Source organism: Berkeleyomyces rouxiae (assembly GCF_048999995.1).
Source record: "Berkeleyomyces rouxiae strain 22BRR77 chromosome Unknown BrBRR77_ptg000004l, whole genome shotgun sequence".
NCBI classification, from domain to species: domain Eukaryota; kingdom Fungi; phylum Ascomycota; class Sordariomycetes; order Microascales; family Ceratocystidaceae; genus Berkeleyomyces; species Berkeleyomyces rouxiae.
The window spans coordinates 1,844,225-1,864,463 of record NW_027396494.1 but is presented as its reverse complement, the minus strand read 5'-3'; the positions used below and the strand labels follow the sequence as shown (position 1 = coordinate 1,864,463).

Below are 20,239 nucleotides of genomic sequence, written 5' to 3'. Positions count from 1 at the left end.
CAACCCGCAAATTTCACCGCCATCGCCATCGGCCTCCGCCAAATCCCGCGGCATCATGTCTTCTGGAAGACTCGACACGTCGTCCATTGGCTCGTCGAGCCCGTCCGCCAAGAGCGAGACGCCGAACCCGATCTCGGCCACCACGAGCCACACGTCGACGTCGAGCAGCGACGAGGTGCTGACGTGCCGCTGGAACGCCTGCAACCAGCAGTTTGCGACGCCCGAGATTCTCTACGACCATTTGTGCGAGCGCCACGTCGGCCGCAAGAGCACCAACAACCTGAATCTCACGTGCCAGTGGAACTCGTGCCGCACGACGACGGTCAAGCGCGACCACATCACGTCGCATATCCGCGTCCATGTGCCGCTGAAGCCGCACAAGTGCGACTTTTGCGCAAAGGCCTTCAAGCGCCCGCAGGACCTCAAGAAGCACGTCAAGGTAAGAAGAGCCAGAGTCACTCCGGCCGAGCTTGCTTTCTAACACGCACGCAGACTCACGCCGACGACAATGTTGGCTCTCGCCAGGGCGAGCAGCCCCCGATGGGTCTTGGTGGCTACCGGTCGCAGAGCAAGCCCAGTAAGTTAGCCTCCTCCCAGCACGACTACCCACGGCCAACTGACATGACATTTCACAGCCAACCCCTACTACGACCACAACCCTCACATGAGGGCGCCGCCCAGCCATTTCCCGCAGGCCGGACACCCCAACTACTACGGCGCGCCCCAGGCGCCGGCCCACTATGGTCTGTACTTCAACCAGCCGCCCCTAGGCCGGTCGTACGACATGGGCCACCACTCGACGCCCGGCTTCGACGACCGCAAGCGCCAGGCCGATGTGGCCGTCGACAGCTTCTTCGGCAGCGTCAAGCGCCGCCACGTCGAGCCCAGCTCGTACGCGCAAATCAGCCGCTCCCTGCTGCCGCTGCACGGCATGGTCTCGACCATGGGCGGCGGCTCCGACTACATGGCCCAGGCTGGCGGCGGCGTGCACCCCGTCAACCAGCAGGCCACCAACGGCCCGAGCCCGCTGGCCCAGACGTACTACCTGCCCGCCATGCCCAACGCCCGCACGCAAAAGGACCTGCTGCAGATTGACCAGATCCTCGAGCAGATGCAGACAACCGTCTACGAGAGTGCCAACCAGACCACCCAGGGCATTCACGTGCACACGGCCCACCCCGACGCGCGCCACAGCCACTCGCCGCCGTCCATGCACCGCAGCTCGGCCTCGGGCGGCGGCGCCCTCATGTCGCAGGGCTACCACCACGCCGACCATATGCATCACGCCTCGAACCAGATGCACTCGCCGCTGACCTCCATCTCCACCGGCACGCCCGTCGCCACGCCGCCCAGCGCCACGCTCTCCTACACCTCGGGCCAGTCGCCCAGCCCCTCGGCCTCGGACATGTCGCCGCAGTCGCGCCACAGCTCCACCGCCTCGTCGGCCCTGTACCCCAGCCTGCCAGCCGTCAACTCCGTCATCCCCGGCCAGTCGGCCACGGCCACCCTGGGCCCCATCCACGACAGCAACGAGCGCCGTCGCTACTCGTCCGGCCTGCTGCAGAGCGGCCGCCGCGCGTCCGTCAGCTCCACGGCGTCGGATGCGTCCGACGCCGACGCCGAGACGAGCGAGCGCGAGGAGGTCTACGACCGCTGGCTCGAGGACATGCGCGTGCTGGAGAAGCTCCGCACCTATGTCAAGCTGCGCCTCGATAGCCAGAACTTTGACGGTGCCGGCGAGCCCTCGGCCGCTCTGCCCAGAGACTTGGGCTCTCCCACTCCGTCGGACCACACCGAGACGGAAGAGTCGGAGCTGGTTACTTCGCGCCCCAACACGCCTCCTCCTATGCCTCTGTACCCCACGCTTAACCTGGCCTAGGTCTAGGTAGTGCTGCCAGGTGGGTTTCAGGAGGGAATAGTGTGTCTTTTTCGTTTCCCCAATGTTTTCCTTTTTCCGTTCTTTCTTGTCTGTATCTTGGTTTTGGTTTATGAGATCAATGTTGTTTTCTTCTTTTTCTCTGGGCTGTTTATATTATCGCTGTGTTTTATGAGTCAGTGACACATCTCTGTCGCTGCTCATGTATGTATGTATATTGTAACTAACTATCGCACGTGTACAAAAGGTTGAATCAATGATGCCATGTAGTTTGGGGCTCTGACAACAAAGGTAGATGCAATTCAACTAGTTCTTTGTGTATTATTTGCTACGCATGGACGTAGATCCGGGTATTATGGGAGAAGTATATTGGTAGTGGGTGGAAGCGACGGCGAAGCATCATGTTCGCTCTTGTATATATTCACCAGAGAGGTGTTGAGGCTTGCCTCGAAGCAAGCTATTCATGAAGACAAGAAAAAAATAGGGCGGTATAACACATGGTTCTGGTTTCCCTTCATCAACATCATACAACAACCAAGGAAGAAAGTCGAGGGAAAAAAGGAGGACAAGAAGGGAATAGAAATGTTGTGACAGTCATGAGAATCGTACGAGCAAATGAAAAGAAAAAGAAAAGAGAAAAAGGGCCAAGAGCCGCCAAGCTTGACACCATTAATGCCGCTGTTGGTGATGCAACTCTGGTGTTGCGAGGCCGAATTATAAGAATGTTCTGGGGCGGGACTTTCAAAAAGACACCCAGCCAGTCAAAGGCGGAGGGTAGAAAGAACAAAATTAAGGGCAAGAATGGGCAATTCTGTGTAAACTTGCTAATGGCCGCATCAAACCCAAACGCCATTATCATGATGCAGTGCAAGGAAGAAAAGAAGCCACCAAAGCATGAGTGGCAGAAAGATTGTGAGGGCGAAGGAAAGACAGAGCGAATCAGGGTGCAGTGGTTTTATACAGATCTGAGGCGCATCAGGGCCTCGATGGCGTCGCGCTCTTGGGCTTCCGAAGCAGCTTCAAAGGCGCGCGGACCCATGCGAGATGGCTGCGGCAAGCGGGCCATGCCGCCACCAAAGCTGGCAGGGAATGCCCGCATCCCTGCCGAGGAGCCAAAGTTGGGCGAAGCAGCATAGGCCATCTTTGAAGTGAAGGAAGTGCTGTAAGACTCGGCGCGCAGAGCGGCGGCACCGACAGCCGCCCAGTCTTCATCGTCAGTGACGTCATCGTCGTCGTCCATCATGTCGTCGTCCTCGGGGGCTTCAGAGCATGAGGCAGATCCCGAGCCATCAAGCGACATTTTGTCTGCTTCATGGTCCATCATGGACATGGTGTGGTCGTCGTGTGAAAAGACGATGGAGTCTGCACCGTTGCTGGACGTCGAGGTTTTTCCGCGGCGATGGCCATGGGCGCCCCTGGAAATGGGGATGCCGACAGACACGGTGCCCTCAAGACTGCTCTTTGAGAAGGTGGGCGAGACTCTGTCGAGGGTACGTGGGTGTCCCCGACGTCGAGCGTCCCAGCGACCCCATCCCACCTTTTCGAACATGATGTCGCCTTGGTGGCCGGTGTCGGCATGGCTCTCGAGCGCACTAACAACGAGGCGACGGGCCTTGTTGGGCGGGATGGTGGCGAAGCTGGGGACCGAAGTGGTCAGATAGCCCATGATGTGGCGGATGGCCAGCGGGCCGTGGCTCAGCAGGATTTCGGGGAGGTGGTTCTGAGCAAGCCTGGCTGATGTTATGTCGGCAGCATGGTCGATCGGAGAAGCCGGTTCCGGGGGGGCGTTGTTGAGCAAGTCCAGATCCGAGTCGATGGGGTCAAGGCGGGCGCGCTGCAGCTGAGCCTTGAGGCCGTGCGGCTGCAGGCCCGGCGAGATCGAGTTGGGCGGAGTAGGGAGATTGGAGCGAGTTGTCGCAGTCAAGGGCACCCTCCGAGCCGCTACAGCAGTCAAGGTGTCTCGGACGGAGGAAGTGTGGGAGATATCGCGGCCAGCGCATGCCATCTTTGTTGTGTCGTTAGGGTTTCGGCGTGGAGAGGCGAGAAAGGGTTTGGTGGGTGTCAACTACCGGGCCAGGGAAGTGGAGCAGGTAGTGTGAGGTCTAGATATGGGGGAGATTAGTATGGACAAGAAGACGCCAAAAGATCACCGAGAGAACGGACCGATAAGCTTCAGCAGCAGCAAAGAGCTAAAGCGCGAGGAGAAGACAGCGAGGGCGGGAGATATCAGAGACTGAGCGATCAAGTCTCGGGAAGAGAGAAAAGAAAAGAAAGCGTGGGTAAAGCGTGGAGTTATAAGAAGTGCTTGGAGGGGAGAAAGGAGAGGGGAAAAAAAAGAAGAAGAAGAAGAAGAAGAAAAAAAAACAAAAGGAGGGAAAGAAAAGAAAGTAGGAGGTAGTTAACTATGGAAAGAAAGAAAGAAAGAAAGAAAAAAAAAAAGAACCCCCGACGCCGAAAGAAGCAGGAGACAGGCACGCAGGCCACTCAGTGCAAGTGCAAACACAGGTCAGGGCAAGTGCAGCAGGAAACAGAGCAGGAGCAGCAGTGGCAGCAAGTAACTACCACACAGCAGAGTGGCACAAGACGACAGTCATTAGGGCGCAGAGCGCAGAGCGCAATTACCTGTTGGCGGCACGCACAACTCTGGACGTGTGTTGAATTCAAGAGTCCAAAGAGCCCGAAATACACTGCCCGCCGAACGCGTCTTTATTCTCGCTCTCACTCTCGCCTTTGCCCTGCCACGCTTGGCCTCGGCGTCATTGAGCGCATCGCTGCCGTGTGCTGTGGGCGAGCTGTGCTTCCATGCAAAATGGACATAGTTGCCAGATGTAGGTAGTTGCCAGACATATCTGCTTGGTAACTACCCCCCCCCCCCAAAAACAGGAAGGTTCCAAGTATGTACAGAGGGTGCGCCCTGTGCCCACAGCAGCTCGGCTCCAGGGGGGTGCAGCTATCGGAGAGTCTGTGGCATTTGAAGCTCTCGCCTTTCCCTGACGAGACTTGACCGCTCTCTTTTTCTCCTCCCGCTCAAATGTCTTCGGCATGTCCATCCCCTGAAGCGAGTCGCAGTGACAGGCCTTTCTCGCTGGAAACAAAGAAAAAGAAAAAAAAAAAAGGCAGAGCCGAGGAAGGGCCTGTCATGTTTGTCGTGGAACCATGTGTGTGTACATACATACATAAATACAGGCAGTTGCCCTTCTAAAACGAATCCATCTGTCTACAGGCAGTTGCCTCTAGGCGCTACCCACTGAATTGCCCTTTCCATTTCCATTGTGGAGCCTTGCTGCACTTAGTAAAGGCAACTGCCCTCAAACACTCGCACACAACTTCGCCGTTACCTCGACGAGCCTTCAGGGTGCGCAGAGAAACTGTTTGTTTTCTTGGGTGCGCACCCTGCTGGCCCCGACGAGAAGAAGAAGGAAAAACGAGACAAGAGAAGCCTTCCAAGTCCCGACTCACGGGATACACAACAGCAACTACTGCCTCCCTTGCCTCAGTTGCCTGTTTCGGGAACGCTGGCTATGATGTAATTGAGGTCCTTTACATAACAGGCAAGAGCCAACTGCATTGTTTTTTTTTGGTGGAAACCAGACGGCGGGCATGTTCCCGGTTCAAAGAGGCACTTGCCCAAGGAGTTGCAGCTGGAATTGCCTCTGCTGCAGACACCTGCCTCTTGTGCTCTTCTGCTGTCTGTTCTGATTTTCTACTTTTACTTTTGTGCGAATCTCCCCGTTTCGTTTTGTGGGCGCCATCTTGCCCTTGCCCTCTTACACGCAGTCTTTGCTCCTTCCTCCTCCGGTCACCCGCTTTGCATCTCCATCTCCATCTCCGTCTCCACTCGCCGTCTCCACTCTCCAACGACAAGTGGCCTTGATTGTAACCCTTTCTCATAAAAAGTAACCCTCTCTCAACTATACCAAAGGTAACCCTCTATCTACCTTATGTATGTACGTATCTCTACAACAGTACAACACGCTACCCGGCTCCCCCTACGCCAGCTCGACTCTCTTCTCGACCGACCCCCTCACCTCCGCCCGTCGACTCTCTTCCCACCTTCAAATCCACCGCCGTGGCTGTGCTGGCCCATCTGGCTCCCCACGTGCCGCGTTTTCTTGCGGCTGCTTGTACGAGGGAGGACTCTGGTGCTTAGTTACTTACATAGTTGCTTGGGTTTCCCTTCCCCCCTCTCCCCCTCTCCCCCGTGCTTGGACAGACTTGGTAAGCCCGTGGCGCTTCTCCTTTTCCCGGCCAAGCCAAGTCAAGCCAAGCTAAGCCGGCTGCACCCTGAAGTCGCCAGACTTGAAGCCCTCTAGGTCCGCCCAACTAGCCAAGTACTTGGTTGGCTGGCGCTAGAAGCTCTAGTTCCAAACCTTGGTCCGGGTTTAGGTTCAGTCCAATCACATGTCTTATCAAGAGCTTGTGCGCCCTCTGGGAGGCAGATAACCTGGAAGACGAGGAGCAGAACGTGTATCTCTCTCGATCGATCGATCGAATATCCCTAGACCTGCCTGTCCTCGCTAACAACACGTCTCCATTTCCTACCAAGTCACTAGCCACCGGGACTTTCAACTGTGCGTCTTTTACCCCCTTGACCAGATAAGAGACTCACTTAATCAGTCCCCTTTGCCTCTGCCAACCCAAGCCAGCCTTGTTTCTCCCACCAAAAGTCACACGCAGCCCTTCCACCCCTTTGTATACCCCAACCCTAACTCCGTAGACTCCTCCCTGTAGTAACTCTGTGATTTTATACATTTGCATGTGCATTCGCGCCTGCATCTGCATTTGCATGTAGGTACGGCACCATGAATGAATGCTATGACTCACCGGCTGGCTGACGGGTGCTTTGTCCAAATGCGTGTGTGGCCTTATCAAGAGGCCCCCTTGTCCTCTTGGCTCCTTGTGTCCCCCGCATGACGTCACTAGTTGATAACCAACCAACCAACTAGTTGGGGCTAGGGCTGCCCCTCCCCGTATCCGTCCTTCTCTCTCTTCCACACCACACAACCCGTGGCTGGCGACTTAGACAAAAATATACTCGCGGCATGCCTATCACGCTGTTAGTCACAATGCAATGGGTATCGTCCAGGACGCCGCCAGCGTCTTGATTTGATCGTAGACGAAGCCGTAGACACAAAACACAATCGACATACCATCTTCAACGTGCCCACCTGGTCTTTCGACTCAAGATACAACTGCCGGTACTGCCGCACCTGCTGGTCCACCATGGCCTGCTTGGAAATCTTGCCCTCGCAGATATCCTTCATGCGCAGCTCCATTTCCTTGCGCAGAAACGGCTTGCCCAGACTCGTCTCAAACTCCATGCGATCAAAGCCCTGGATCAGCGCCACGCCAAGGCTCGTCGGGATAAAGTACTTGGTGCCGCCCCGCCCGGTTCCGGCAGCTCGGCCGCCGCGTGCGCCGCGTGTGGCCGCACCGGAGCTACTGCCGCCCGCGCCGTCCATGAGCGCCACGTAGTCGCGCTGCTGGATCTTTTCAATGTGTTCTGCCATGGTAGCGTCGGTGCCGACACCATTGGCATCCATGAGGGCAATCAGGTCTGCTTCCGTAAGATAGTTTGGCGCCGAAGTCTTTCCGTCCGTCATGGTGGCCTCTGTGGGCTGCAGCTTTTCGCCCAGCGTAAAGCGCGGCAGCTGGGTCGAGCTAGACCAGTTTTCATAGGGGTACACGTCCAGGTAGTTCCGCTCGTGGACAATGAGCCCGTGGGCGGCAAAGGTCTCGTTGCCGTATAGCATCTCAATGTCTGTGGCCATGCCCTTGGCGTCTTCAGAACAGCATGCCAGGAAGCGACGCACAATGTACTCGTACAACCGAGCCTCCTCGGGCTTCAGCGCCCTTGTTGAGGCGTATATCACGGGGTGGATGGGAGGATGGGCCTTGTCATCATTCTTTCCCTGGCGAGGCTGGTCATAACGCCCGTTCAGCAAGCCATTGGCATACTCTCCCCACTGTGGATCTTGGACTTGGTTTCGGATAAAGGCCTTGAGATCTATGCCCTTGTCGAAGCGGTCAGTCTCGGTTCTGGGGTAGCTGATGAAGCCCTTGGTGTAGAGGCTTTCAGCCGCCGTCATGGCATCTTGACCAGTCATGCGCAGCATCTTGGTAGCAGCCTTTTGCATTTCAACCGTGGTCAAGGGCAGAGGCTTCCATTTTCGCGTGGGCTTTTCCTGGACCTTGGTTATTGTTGCATACTTGGCCTTGAGACACCTCTCAAAAAGGATCAAGGTCGGCAATCTCTCGAATAGCCTGACGCGCGCCCAGTTGAAATTAACGCTGATGTTTTCCTTTTTATGCGTGACCTTGATCGACCAGTACGGCTCTGGCAAAAAGTTCTTGACTCGAAAGTATCTGTCCACCACGAAGCCAAGTGTTGGGAACTGACAGGAGCCTAGAGACACGTAGTAAGCAACGAAGCCGGTTAACACTCATCGGACGGCGTGGACGTAGTGCAACTCACCGTAGCTGATTACCTTGTCTGCCAAAGGGCCGCCCAGGGGCTTGAGCGTGTTGGAAAGAAACCTCGTAAAGGCATAGCCCGTCCGAAGGTCAAGTTCCATGCGCGCATCCACTGCCTCAATCTGCCGCCTATCTAGCGGCATGAGCTTCCGGAAGGGTGCGGCCGATAGAATGTGGCTACCATGATTTTGTCAGCAGCAGATTCAGTTCTCGCCTGTTCTTTACAGGCGTCGCAGCTTGAACGGGACGGGGCACGGTGGACTCACGCTCTCTCAATGTTGCTAAAGTGCGCCCGCTTGACCAGGATCCGGGAATTTGCTTGCAGCGCAACGTTCTCAATCTCGCCACCAATGTGCTCGCCTTCGCGATCGCAATCCGTCCAGATCACCAGCGCCTGGCAGAACTTTGCCTGCTCCTTGATGTTCTTGGCAACGCCTTGTTTATCCTAGACAGCCGCCGCTGGATAAGCCTGTCTCTTTGTCTCTTCACGCAGAGCCGGCTTACCTTGCTCACCGACTTGAGAATTGGCGCGGTAAAGAGCGAGTCTGGCGGCGGAAAGTTCCACGACTTGAACTCGTTGCTGAACTGCTGGTCCATCATGTGGCCGGCCACGCAGGTCATGGTCACAGAACAGTTTCCCCATGGCTGGCCAAAGTCGTAGTCAAAGACGTAGTTCTTGACCCACGCCACAGGAGACGATCTCTACCAGCCAGACGGGCACGGTTGGTTAGCGTTTTGTCTGAATCGTTGCTTGTGCTTGGTGTTGTCTCACGGTTTCAAAGCGACCGCCGGACAAATGGCCGGTTACGGCCTTGGCGATGGAGGGCTTTTCGGCAACACAAAGAACCCTCATCAGTCCCATTTATTCGGTCATGAGAGATGGCGCAGGGTTTAGCGATCGTGGAAGTAAGGAGCGAGTGTGGGTTTTGTGTCGTCAAGTCCACGGATGAGAGGTATGTCGCTAACCCTAAAATGTGTGTATAAACCCTAATATGTGTGGGGCCATCCTTCCCAGGCATCCAAACGTAAGAGCTCCACTCTTCACGATGTTAAACGAGAGCTCTCCACAGTTCTCAAGGAAGCTACCCCCCCAATCTGGAGTCTTTCCTTTTATAAGCGCCTCCACCAAGATCTCAGAATCTCAAGCTAACCACCACAGCAAATTTTTTTTAAAACTACCTACACCACCAAAAAAAAAGGCCCCCCAATCACCCTCCAAAATGGCGTTTCCCGCCGTCGCCTCCATCCAAGACTGCGCCAACTTCTCGCTGGTCGTGGCGCCCTTCGTCCCGCAGCTCCGCGCCCTACCCGCGCGGCTCCTCGAGACCATCGCCGGAAGCGACCAGACATCTACGGCCGCAGCCGAGCCGCTAGTGCAGCGCCTGGCCGGCCTCTACGCCGAGACCAACCCGCTGGTCAGCGGCTTCGTGGCCGCGCTCCTGGTTGCGGCCGTGGTGCTGGTGGTGTCCGAGGCGAACCAAAACTTTTCGCAGATTGACCGGCTGTGGAGCATTCTGCCGAATCTCTATGTCGTCAACTTTTGCGTCTGGGCTAGAGTCTGTGGCGTCCCACATGAGCGCATTGACTTGGCCGCTCTTGCAACTACGTTTTGGAGCGTATGTTTTGTGTTTCTGTGTGTTTCTGCTGTTCGCCTCTGCTGACTCTTTTTTCTTCCCAAGGCCCGACTGACTTTCAACTATTGGCGCAAGGGTGGCTACAAACGCGGGTCCGAAGATTACCGCTGGTATGACATCATCCCCCTCCATAGCTGGCCTCCCAACTAACCAACCGAATCTCCCAGGGACATTGTCCGCGGCCGTCTGCCCCGCGCTGCCTTTTTCGTCCTGAATGTGACCTTTATCAGTTTCGTCCAGAGCATCCTCCTGTTTCTCATCTCCGCCGTCCCTGCCTACCTGATCTTCCTGGCTGGAACCTTGGACGTCTACATCCACGGCGGCGACTTGGCATACTTTGTCATTTGCCTCGGGCTTGTTGCCCTGGAATATGTTGCCGATGGCCAACAATGGGGTAAGTAAAAATATCAGGTACTTGAGCACGTACAAGACGAGGGTGCAGATGCTGGCTAACACAACTACCTCCCCCGCTCAGACTATCACCAGGCCAAGTATGGCTACCAGGCCACGGCCACGATCCCCAAAGGAGGATACACCCAAGCAGACCTCGAACGCGGCTTCATTACCCGCGGTCTCTGGAAATACATGCGCCACCCCAACTTTGTTGGCGAGCAGCTGTTTTGGTACACCTTGTACCAGTGGTCTTGCATGGCTACCCAGGACTATGCGTGGTGGGCTTTTACCGGCTCATGCTCGCTGATCCTGCTGTTCCAGAGCTCAACGGCGCTGACCGAGTCCATCACGTCGTCAAAGTACGCCGAGTACAAGGCGTACCAAAACCAGGTCGGCATGTTCTTCCCGCTTTCGCTTGCCGGCTACAAGCCGCCGCCGCCTAAAGGCCCAAAGATTATTCGGACGAGCGATCTAGCCAAACGCTTGGCTGAAAAGGAATCAAAGAAGCAGTCGTAATGGCAATCGAGTTGCAGCAGAGGCAATGCAAACAGAATGAATAATATCAGGGACTATGTAGCTGCAAATTCTATCCAGCAAGTAATATAGACAGATGGCTCTGGAGACGGACGTCTAGACTCTCCATGTATATAAAAAGAAAAAAGAAAAAAAAAACAACATGTCTCTAGCTGGCTGTGGAAAAGGAGACACTATTCGTCTCTACGACTGGCTACTGGCCGCCAACAAGTCGCTTAGCTTGTCGGCATAAAAGGCCGGCACCGCTACGGCACCCTCGGCCTCAAAGTCCTTTTTCTGGTTGACGCCGGTCAGGACCATGAGGGTGCCTCCGAGCTTCCCGTCAATGCCAAACTTGATGTCGGTGTTGAGGCGATCGCCAACCATGCACGTGCGCGCACGGTCGAGGTGGAACTTGCCCTGGATGGCGTCCATCATGGCCTGGCTGGGCTTGCCGAGCGCCACGGGCTCGCGGCCCGTCATGTGGACCAGCGGGATGGAGCAGGCGCCGGCGCCGGGGAAGAAGGTGTGGTGCGAGGGCAGCGTGCTGTCAATGTTGGTGACGAGGAAGCTGGCGCCGTTTTGGATGTAGTGGAAGGCCATGGACAGCTTGAGGTAGTTGATTTTGCGGTCGAGGCCGACCAGCACCACGCCGACCTCGGGGTCCAGGACGGACTTGTCGGCCAGGGCCTGGTAGTCTTCGGGCTCCATGTCGCGGCTGTACGTGTCGGCGGGGCCGCCAATGACGACAAGGCCCTCGGACTCGAGCTCCTCCTTCATGCCGCTCTCGCCAATGGCAAACACCTTGCGCTTGTCGGCGGGCAGGTCCAGGATGCGGCTGATGTAAATGGAGGCCGAGTACGACGAGCAAAAGACCTGGTCCAGCTCGCACGGGATGCCCATCTTGTTCAGCTTCTGCTGGTAGTCATTGCGTGACTTTGTGGAGTTGTTGGTGACGAAGACGATTTTCTTGCCTGCGGGCGGGTTCGAGGGCGGGAAGAGTCAGAGTGAGAATGGAGTGAGAGGCGGCATGATTGATGCATTGATGCATGGGGGGCTTACCCTTGGCCGTGAGCATGTTTAGGGTCTCGGGAATATTCTCGTATACCGAGTCACCCGACCAGAGGACGCCTAAGTTAAGTCGCCATGTTAGAGTCTGGTGATGTTTGGGCCCAGCGCGGCGGAAGTTTTAATTGGGCAGTAGAAGCAGAAGCAGACTTGCCATCGCAGTCAAAAAGAAACGTCTAGATGGTGATGTTGGGCATTAGCATGAGCGGGAGAGAGAGGAGAGGAGAGGAGAAGAGAAACACACATCAAAGCGGGCAAGAAAGTCATCAATGGCAGCGGGATTGCCGGAGAGGAACTGAGGCTGCGGCATTGTGCAAAAAAGAAAAAAAGAAAAAAAAGTGGCTGTACGAGTGTGTCTGTCCTCGTGATTTGGACTCAGGGCGAAAAGGTGGTGGTGTTGTTGTTCTTGAGGTCTGACAGAACCCTGGGGCCGGGATTTGGGATGGGATGACTGTGGGTTGGTTCAGAGTTCGGGTTCGGGTTTGGGACAGAGCCTCAGGGAGGGCGGGAGATAAGATAAAGGGCTGGGGGGGGGGGGAGGTTGTATTTTCTTTTTTTTGTAGTGGGGTGGGGGCTCTTGCCTGATGCTGCTGCTCCTGCTGCTGTTGCATTGCATCATTTGACCACCGGGGAAGAAGGGAAAGAGGAAAGAACGAGAAGAGGGGCATAAGGTTTTTTTTTTTTTTACTTTCTTCTTTTCCCTATTTCCCTTTTCGTCTACATCGCCATCATCATGTGTATCTCATCTTGACCAAATCCCCGGATGTTCGTGGGGGTTCAACCACAAAAAAAAACAACCAAGCACCCCCCCCTGCGCGTGACGACCTCGAGTAAACAGGAGCTTTTTTTTTTTCCTTTTTTTTCTTTGCTGGATTTTCTGCTTCTTCTACAAGCAACCATCTCGTCGCTCAAAACCTTCTACACCAAACCACCTACTTATCCGGTCCAGACTAGCCACCCTCGGCCAAGCCCGCCTTCGGTAGTTCCTAGAAGCCAGACGCCATGCCATTCCCACGTTGACCAGTCTCAGTGGCAACAAGACCCTGCATCTCGACTCGTGCGTTCTAGTGGCCACAAGAAGCCCGCCGTTGCATACTGATGTGAACTGATCTCCGAACTCGGCAAAACTGCACTGCGCGTATCCGGAGAGCTGCTCTGCTCTTCTCTTCTCTTCTCCCAGGAGAGAAAAAAAGCAAGCCCCAGAGGCTTCTTCCTTTCTCTTCCTCCCATGTACCTGTCCTCCTCCTACGACCCCTCGGGGTCCACAAGCAAAATCTGCTACGTATAACTATATATACACACGCGTATATATATCTCTTCCTGGGCTCCCACTGATCCCTGGCGCCCGTTCTCTTTCTCTCTTTCTCATCTCTCATCTCTCAGACCTTTTTGCAATTCCTCATCTGCCTCCCACTATTCTCATTCTTCATCTTCCACTATGGACCGTTCATCCACCAACACCCCCACGCCGTCCGAGTCGTCGTCCACCCTCTCCCACGCCTCAGACGTGCCCTCGGCCTCGCTCGCCCACCCGCAGCCCGGCTCCGGCGCCGCCGCCAACCCGCTCCCGCCGCTCTCCCGCGACTACCCCGCGCCCCACGGCACCATCAACGTCGCCGAGGCCCTGGCCCGCCCGCCGCTGCGCTGGACCATCAGAGGCACCATGGCCGCCGGCGAGCACCGCCAGGTCCGCGTCAAGACGGCCGAGGAAAAGGCCCGCGACTTTGCCCAGGCCAAGGCTGACCTCCTGGAGGCCAGTGCGTCGTTGAAGAAGCTGCCAGCCAGCGGCAGCAGGCGCCCAAGCTCCTAGAGCTTTGATTCCCGTGCTATTCCACACGCCTTCACTCCCTCTAAAACACAAAGGAAGGCCTTCTTGTGCCGCAAGCCTTTCCGTCTTGCGCGCTTGAATTCTTTTTTCTTCTTTTTCTTTTTTTGCTTAGCGTGTTCTGCTTTGTTCCTTTCGTCTCTTCTTGTCTTCTCTGGCTTCGATTACCCTGCTGCACAGCCAAGCAATTGTGCAATGTTTCTTCTTTCTCTTCTTCTTCTTCTCTCTCTGCCCCCTTTTTCTCTTCTTCATTTCTTCTGGCCAACATCATCTCTTCTTTATCTGGCGTTATACAAAGGGGGCGCTTGTGTGGTCTTGTTTCGCTCTTTGTTATAGAGAGACAAGGATGTCTTGTACCTTGTACCTTGTATGACCCTTCAGGGCTCCAGGGCTCCAGGGGGCGGCGCCCCAATATCAAAACACTCTGATGAGAGCTCTGCATGAAATACGCCATTCGGTCATACTGCGCGCGGAAATACTATATAATGTCCAAGATTAGTCCCGAATTGTCCGCAAGTAACCACATCCACATCCACGCACAGGCGCCACGGAACTACGGCTTTCTGCGAGTTGTACCAGAATGCTGCTATATGTAGAGTGGAGGAGGGGTGAACTGCTATTTAATACAGATGCCGTTGGTTGTACGGTCAATTACCAACTGATACCCTGATCTGAACCGTGTTTAATCTTAGTACTGCCAACATAGGCTGAGCCAACGTTTAGTGTAGGCGGCGCGCAAGGTCAAAGCCATAGACCACAGTCGCCACAAAGGCACCTAGGTTGAGCACCGACGAAATGCCGTGAAGCTTGCCAAAGCGCTTGTTCAGGGCCGTCATCGCAGCCGAGTGCGGCGCCGGGTCGTAGCTGCGCTTGCCGTCCTTCTTCTCTGTTGCACGTGTTAGTCCGACAGTCACAGGCGCGCAATCGCCATCCCACCCAGACGGTCCAACTCACCCTGCGCCCGGCGCTCGAGCATGCACTGCGTGACCAGCGGCTCGACGACAAGCAGGTTGGCCGCGCCACAGGCCATCATGGCCAGCAGGGGCGCCAGGACACCCCAGCGGTTGGCGGCATGAGCGACGCCGGCCACGCCGCCGGCCACGTCGCGCAGCGCCGATGCGGGAAACGTCAGCGCCAGCACCAGCGGCGTAAAGGTTTGCATGGAAAAGTAGATGGGGAATAGCTTCTGCTGCACCGCGGCAAAGTCGGGCCGCTCCAGCGTGCGGAACATGACGATGCCGTTGACGAAGCTGTGGAAAAACGTCGTCCCCAGCAGCGTGCCGTACGAGATGATATGGTACGGCGCCACGGAAAAGACCAAGGACCCGGCCATGGTCAGTATGTAATATGAGGCTGAGAGTGTTGGGTTGGAATGATGCCGCAGATTGCACGTTTGATCTGTGTCGTAGTTTGATGTTTTGGAGTCGAGCAAGAAATGCCGATGCTCTGCTTACCAATCATCGTCCAGTGTGGCGCAAGGCAATGATGTGGCGTTGTACTGTGGCGCCACGGCCAGCTGCCATTTTTTTTATGATGACGATGTCGACAAAAAAAAACGGCACCTCAACACAAAAACAAGCCAGTGAGCATTTGCTTGCGACAAACTGCCTCCGCCGATACTTTTTTTGTCTCGCAACAAACGAGTCGCCCTGTTTCTCTTTGTTCACCATGACGAGTGTTCTTGCTATCGGAGCCGGCGCCGCTGTGGCCGCATTCCTGGTACGTCTAGACCGAACCGAACCGCAGACTCGGGCCTTGTGCCCTGGAGATGACGGTGCATTCACCCGGAACCTCTGCTAACGAACGCCTTTCCTTTCGGTGAAATGCAGGGCCGGGCCGGTCTGGTCGCGTGGCGGCGGTCTCGCGGCGGCGTGGGCGCGCTGGGCCAGGCATTCTACAAGGGTGGCTTCGAGCCCAAGATGACGAAGCGCGAGGCATCGCTGATTCTGTCTCTCAAGTGCGTATTTCCCCTGTTGTCTCTCTTCACACACGAGCTGGACCGGAAAAACTAACGTCTTGTGTTTTGCCCCAGCGAGCGCGGGCTGAGCAAGGACAAGATCCGCAAGGCCCATCGCACAATGATGCTGCTCAACCATCCCGATCGCGGCGGCAGCCCGTACCTGGCGACCAAGGTGAACGAGGCCAAGGAGCTGCTGGAGAAGACTTCGTGAGCGGGGGGGAAAGGGTATACAAAAGAGAGAAAGAAACCACCGTGGCGGACTGGTGCTTGTATGAATAGTTGCAAAGATGTTTTAGTCTAATCAAGAGAAGCGTGCAGTTCTTGGCAAAGTGAAAAATTCTGGGTGTTTGCCCACGTGGGGTGTTTTTTTATTCGGCAGAGGGGGGTTTTATTTCTCCAAGATCTCGACGTGGGGGAATGTGAGGCAATTCTTGGCCTCGATATCGATGTACATATTCATGTCATTTTTGTATCTGTGTGACGTGGGACGAAATGTGTCGAGATGAGCAGAAAATCCAGGACAGGAAGGCGTCGGCACTTTGTCCCTCTTTTTTTTTACCCTTCTTTCTTTCCGTCTATCTTCTCTTTTTTTTTTCCCTCTAAAAACACCACCTAAACAACCTCACTCACACACTGCCTCCCTCGCCCCCCTCCCCCCACTCCAAAATGGCTCGCTCCAAAAACTCCAAAGCCAACAACCGCGCCGCAAAGACCGCCGCCCAGCACAAGATGCTGCACCAGCTCCAGAGCGCACTCGGCCTAGCCACCAGCCCCGACCCGGGGTCTAGCGCCGTCAAGCCGCCGCCGGTGGACCTCGACGACAAGCCGGCAATCGGCAGCTGCGAGCGCGCCTCACCGGTGCTGGTCTCCATCGACATTGAGACGTGGGAAGTCAACAACAGCACCATTACCGAGATTGGCTTTGCCGTGCTCGACCCGCAGCATCTGCACGGCCGCGCGCCGCAGGACCGCGGCGTCGGCTGGTGGCCGCAGGTGTATGCGCGGCATTTGTGGGTGCGCGAGTGCATGCACATGGTCAACCGCGAATACGTCACGGGATGTCCCGAGAACTTCAACTTTGGGTAACCCCTCCTCTCTCTCTCCCCCCTCTCCCCGCTCCGTCTGCCATGGCCGTCGCTTGTTGCTAACTGCGTCCTGCACCCGCCGTCTGTCTTGTTGCGCGTCTGCAGCGAAACCGACATCATCTCGCAGGATAGCAAGCTGGAGCTCACGCGATCCTTCCTGCAGGAGGTGCTGAAAAATGACCGCCCGCTGTATGTTGTGGGCCACGATCTGAAGCAGGACATCGAGTACCTCGACAACATGGGCCTCATGATAGAATCCATGGCAACGTGTGTCGAGTTTATCGATTCCCGCGAAATCTACGCCCTGTTTATGAATCTACCCCAGGGGCCTTCGCTCGGCTCGATTCTCAATGGCTTGCAGCTGGAGTCTCGCAACCTCCACAATGCCGGCAACGATGCCGTTTACACTTTGAGGGCGTGTCTGGCACTGGCTACCATTCTAGCAGAAGATGATTCTCAGGCGTACAAGTTGCGGGGGTACCTGGAGTAGACGCCTGGTCCTGTATATTTGGTAGGGCCACCATGAAAGCTTCTATGACTAGCGCCACCTGCATGATATGATATCCCCCAAGTACTTATACCCCCCGCAAAGGTCGACCACAATCTATAGAAAGATAGGACCCTTGCACTATAGTTGTGCATTATTTGCAAATAGATTCCATATAATCATGTGGTAGCACGTAGAACCAAGGCCGCTATTACAAGCATATCAACGTACCAAGTCTGACTACCGAGGCTCACACAGCACACACAGCGTGGTGTCCGACACCCACACCCTACTCCAGGTTATAAAACTAAACCATGTTAGCCGCAAATACACCCACATTCTCGTAGAGCCAGTATAGAAACCTACCTCTGCTGCCTCCTGCACCGTCACCGACGAGCCCTCACACTGGTCGCTGCGAATAAGCCCCAGGCGGGCAATCTTGACAATCTTAAACCACAGCTCGCGGCGATCGCCGCCAAGCTCACCGGCCGCCAGATGCGTCTTGAGGCTCTTCAGCAAGTCGTTGAAGACATCCGGGTGTCCCGCGCTGATCATTTCGCGCCGCACAGCGCCCAGCATTTCCACGGCGCGGCCGTCGGTGTTGCCTCCAAAGGCATCGGTGATGACGCTCCGCACGATGGCGCCCATCTGCTCCACTGCGTCTTCAATGTCCGACTTGCTGCTCGCGCCATCGAGCAGGCGCATAAAGTCGGGGATCGTGTTGTCCATGGAGATCCCGCTCTTCTTGGCGTTGCCCAGCATGCCCTCGACATCAAGGCCTGAAACTGGCTTGACTGCATCCCTTCGGTTGCCGCCTTTGGGCTTGGGTGGCACTTTTTTGGCGTCGGCGACCTGGACCAGAGCTCTGATTTGTCCTTTGGCCTTGGTCGCGAGCTCAGTGCCTGGCTGTGAGAACTGGACAAGGTTTGGTGGGATCTCGGGAATAGGCCGTTCGGAATAGACCCCGCGGTGCTGGACTGCTAGCTTGATGCGGTGGAGCATTGGGTTGAAGTTCATGTAATCTATTGGGTCACTAGCAAGAGATGGATTGTTAGAGCCATACATCTTCGTTCGCGCAAGAGTACATAAGCTTACTTGTCTTCATCAACAACCCACTGCGAGATATCCATGGTATCCACAAAGTCGCTCATGGAATCATCCAGCTGTTTGTCGGGTGTAAGTTGGTCCTTGGCCGGGCCAACTCCGGCACTCTTGCCTATCCTCTCCAAAGGAGGGAATTGGTAGCGCCGAAGGTCCTCGGCAAAGGGAAGCGGAACATCGTAGAAACATCTCTCTTGGCTGTCGGGCACCAAAAGGAGAAGCTGAGGCTCTTTCCAGTCCTTGATCACAAACCTTGCAACGGCATAGGCGCCAACCCTCTCCATCGCGCTGGTTAAAGCGGCCAGCGTCAGGACAGACGAGGGCTCGCTTGACCGGGCGTACGTCACACATGACTCACCCATATTGAAGATGACGTTGTACTGCAATTATTTGTCAACACGCTCGACCTCTAAACCAGATGTGGTGGCGTCCTTCCTACCTTTGAGGCGTCAATAAAGCCTAGTATTGTAAATGACTTGCGCGTTTCCAGGTTGGTCACATTTTCGTCAGACTTGTTGATGTGTACCGCGGTTCTGCCATACTCATAACCCTTTGCCAGATCTTCAAGGGGAACATCGCGTTTGCCGCCAGGCGCCCTGGGGTCTTCGACAACATATGTTCTTGAGATCTTGACTGGTTCAAAGTCGGCATCCTTCATCTCCGTGTCCTGGGCTTGGTCAGTCGGGTTCTCGCCATCACTGCGAGCTATGACTATTGTTGACACCATGGAAGGGGCTGTTTTGGTCCTAAAGTAGCGCTCAACGCCAATCATGAGGTTATTTGGCGCAATTTCGGACGGCCCATTACCTTCGGTGCCCAAGCTGAGAAAGCCGTCATATGTCTTGAAAGGGCGAACGGGCTTGGCCACGGGAATATCAAGATCTGCAATAGCCTCTCCAACATTGGCGTACTGGCCGTCTGCCTCGGCGGCTAGCTGCCGGAATGTGCGCTCGTTTCTTTGCTAGACTGCCGTGTAAGTGATTTGGTGTTGGACGAACCGTATCGCAGTAACTCACTTTTGTTCCGTCCTTGTTCTCTTCTTTGAAGCCAAAGTTGGCATCATCGAAATCGACACCCCTAGGAAGAAGACGTTAGCCACGCACGCCAGACCCGTCAAACCAAACCTACAAGATAGTCAGCTTGATGCCACAGTCTCGCAGCTGTTTGGAGAGGGCAGAGACGTCGCCATCATCCATCGGCGCACGGCCGTCTGTGACCAAAACAATCTGGCGCTTGTACTTGAGCTTCCTGGTAAACTCATTCATCATGGCCGTGGCAATGATTAACGCCGATATTGCATCGCCCATGAACTGGCGCGACGGCCTGACAATCTGCCTGAGGCTGCGGAGGTCGCCCAGCGTGCAAGGGCCAAGCGGCTGGATGGTCTTGATGTTGTGGTACGAGGCATCTTCCTGCATCATGTTATCGGTGTCCTCGGTGCGGAAACCCAAGACGCCAACATTGAGCGTCTTCCGGTTCATGGACGCAATGTGCGAGATCTTGTCCCATACATATCGCATGCTCCAGTCAAGATTGCTCTCGTTGCGCCCAGGCCCGTGATCTGCCATTGTCTGGCCAAGATCGAGCACGAAAATCAGCGCTTCCTTGTCCGCCATTCTGGGGTTTGGTGGCGGAAAGAATAAATATATCAAGCCGGAATCTAAAGAAACAAGAAAAATTTGCAGCTTGGCAGAAGTTGTCTCTGTGGAAAGAAGATCACGACTTGCAAACAAAGGTCACAGCAGGCAGCTAACCCGCCTGGTTGCATTTTAGCCATTCAGGGAGCTTGTTTTGGTCAGACAAGGGCTCTCTTCTTGCACAAG

At 55.5% G+C, this 20,239-nt stretch overlaps 10 protein-coding genes across 10 annotated transcripts; 5 read left to right on the top strand and 5 right to left on the bottom strand.

Moving 5' to 3' along the window:
• Nucleotides 1-55: 55 nt before the first annotated feature.
• On the top strand, nt 56-1,879 carry BROUX77_004723 (uncharacterized protein; the record flags this gene model as incomplete). Its single annotated transcript, XM_073749517.1, has 3 exons — nt 56-439; nt 493-577; nt 636-1,879. 3 exons carry the CDS (start codon nt 56-58, stop codon nt 1,877-1,879), a joined length of 1,713 nt encoding a protein of 570 aa, XP_073605180.1.
• A 952-nt stretch (nt 1,880-2,831) lies between these two features.
• BROUX77_004722 (uncharacterized protein) lies at nt 2,832-3,881 on the bottom strand (the record flags this gene model as incomplete). Its single annotated transcript, XM_073749516.1, has 1 exon — nt 2,832-3,881. The coding sequence occupies one exon, from the start codon at nt 3,879-3,881 to the stop codon at nt 2,832-2,834; it is 1,050 nt and encodes a 349-aa protein (XP_073605179.1).
• A 3,014-nt stretch (nt 3,882-6,895) lies between these two features.
• Nucleotides 6,896-9,212, bottom strand: BROUX77_004721 (uncharacterized protein; the record flags this gene model as incomplete). The annotated part of the gene is made up of 6 exons (XM_073749515.1): nt 6,896-6,922; nt 7,027-8,282; nt 8,352-8,527; nt 8,617-8,795; nt 8,855-9,052; nt 9,123-9,212. The coding sequence occupies 6 exons, from the start codon at nt 9,210-9,212 to the stop codon at nt 6,896-6,898; spliced, it is 1,926 nt and encodes a 641-aa protein (XP_073605178.1).
• A 358-nt stretch (nt 9,213-9,570) lies between these two features.
• Nucleotides 9,571-10,893, top strand: BROUX77_004720 (uncharacterized protein; the record flags this gene model as incomplete). Its single annotated transcript, XM_073749514.1, has 4 exons — nt 9,571-9,966; nt 10,030-10,094; nt 10,152-10,378; nt 10,460-10,893. 4 exons carry the CDS (start codon nt 9,571-9,573, stop codon nt 10,891-10,893), a joined length of 1,122 nt encoding a protein of 373 aa, XP_073605177.1.
• A 201-nt stretch (nt 10,894-11,094) lies between these two features.
• Nucleotides 11,095-12,268, bottom strand: BROUX77_004719 (uncharacterized protein; the record flags this gene model as incomplete). Its single annotated transcript, XM_073749513.1, has 4 exons — nt 11,095-11,864; nt 11,953-12,021; nt 12,113-12,134; nt 12,203-12,268. 4 exons carry the CDS (start codon nt 12,266-12,268, stop codon nt 11,095-11,097), a joined length of 927 nt encoding a protein of 308 aa, XP_073605176.1.
• Nucleotides 12,269-13,396: 1,128 nt separating this feature from the next.
• BROUX77_004718 (uncharacterized protein) lies at nt 13,397-13,768 on the top strand (the record flags this gene model as incomplete). Its single annotated transcript, XM_073749512.1, has 1 exon — nt 13,397-13,768. The coding sequence occupies one exon, from the start codon at nt 13,397-13,399 to the stop codon at nt 13,766-13,768; it is 372 nt and encodes a 123-aa protein (XP_073605175.1).
• Nucleotides 13,769-14,502: 734 nt separating this feature from the next.
• Nucleotides 14,503-15,116, bottom strand: BROUX77_004717 (uncharacterized protein; the record flags this gene model as incomplete). The annotated part of the gene is made up of 2 exons (XM_073749510.1): nt 14,503-14,669; nt 14,738-15,116. 2 exons carry the CDS (start codon nt 15,114-15,116, stop codon nt 14,503-14,505), a joined length of 546 nt encoding a protein of 181 aa, XP_073605174.1.
• Nucleotides 15,117-15,451: 335 nt separating this feature from the next.
• Nucleotides 15,452-15,954, top strand: BROUX77_004716 (uncharacterized protein; the record flags this gene model as incomplete). The annotated part of the gene is made up of 3 exons (XM_073749509.1): nt 15,452-15,502; nt 15,613-15,740; nt 15,816-15,954. The coding sequence occupies 3 exons, from the start codon at nt 15,452-15,454 to the stop codon at nt 15,952-15,954; spliced, it is 318 nt and encodes a 105-aa protein (XP_073605173.1).
• Nucleotides 15,955-16,409: 455 nt separating this feature from the next.
• Nucleotides 16,410-17,318, top strand: BROUX77_004715 (uncharacterized protein; the record flags this gene model as incomplete). The annotated part of the gene is made up of 2 exons (XM_073749508.1): nt 16,410-16,825; nt 16,934-17,318. 2 exons carry the CDS (start codon nt 16,410-16,412, stop codon nt 17,316-17,318), a joined length of 801 nt encoding a protein of 266 aa, XP_073605172.1.
• Nucleotides 17,319-17,604: 286 nt separating this feature from the next.
• Nucleotides 17,605-20,032, bottom strand: BROUX77_004714 (uncharacterized protein; the record flags this gene model as incomplete). The annotated part of the gene is made up of 6 exons (XM_073749507.1): nt 17,605-17,622; nt 17,682-18,348; nt 18,411-18,796; nt 18,856-19,377; nt 19,433-19,493; nt 19,545-20,032. The coding sequence occupies 6 exons, from the start codon at nt 20,030-20,032 to the stop codon at nt 17,605-17,607; spliced, it is 2,142 nt and encodes a 713-aa protein (XP_073605171.1).
• Nucleotides 20,033-20,239: the final 207 nt, after the last annotated feature.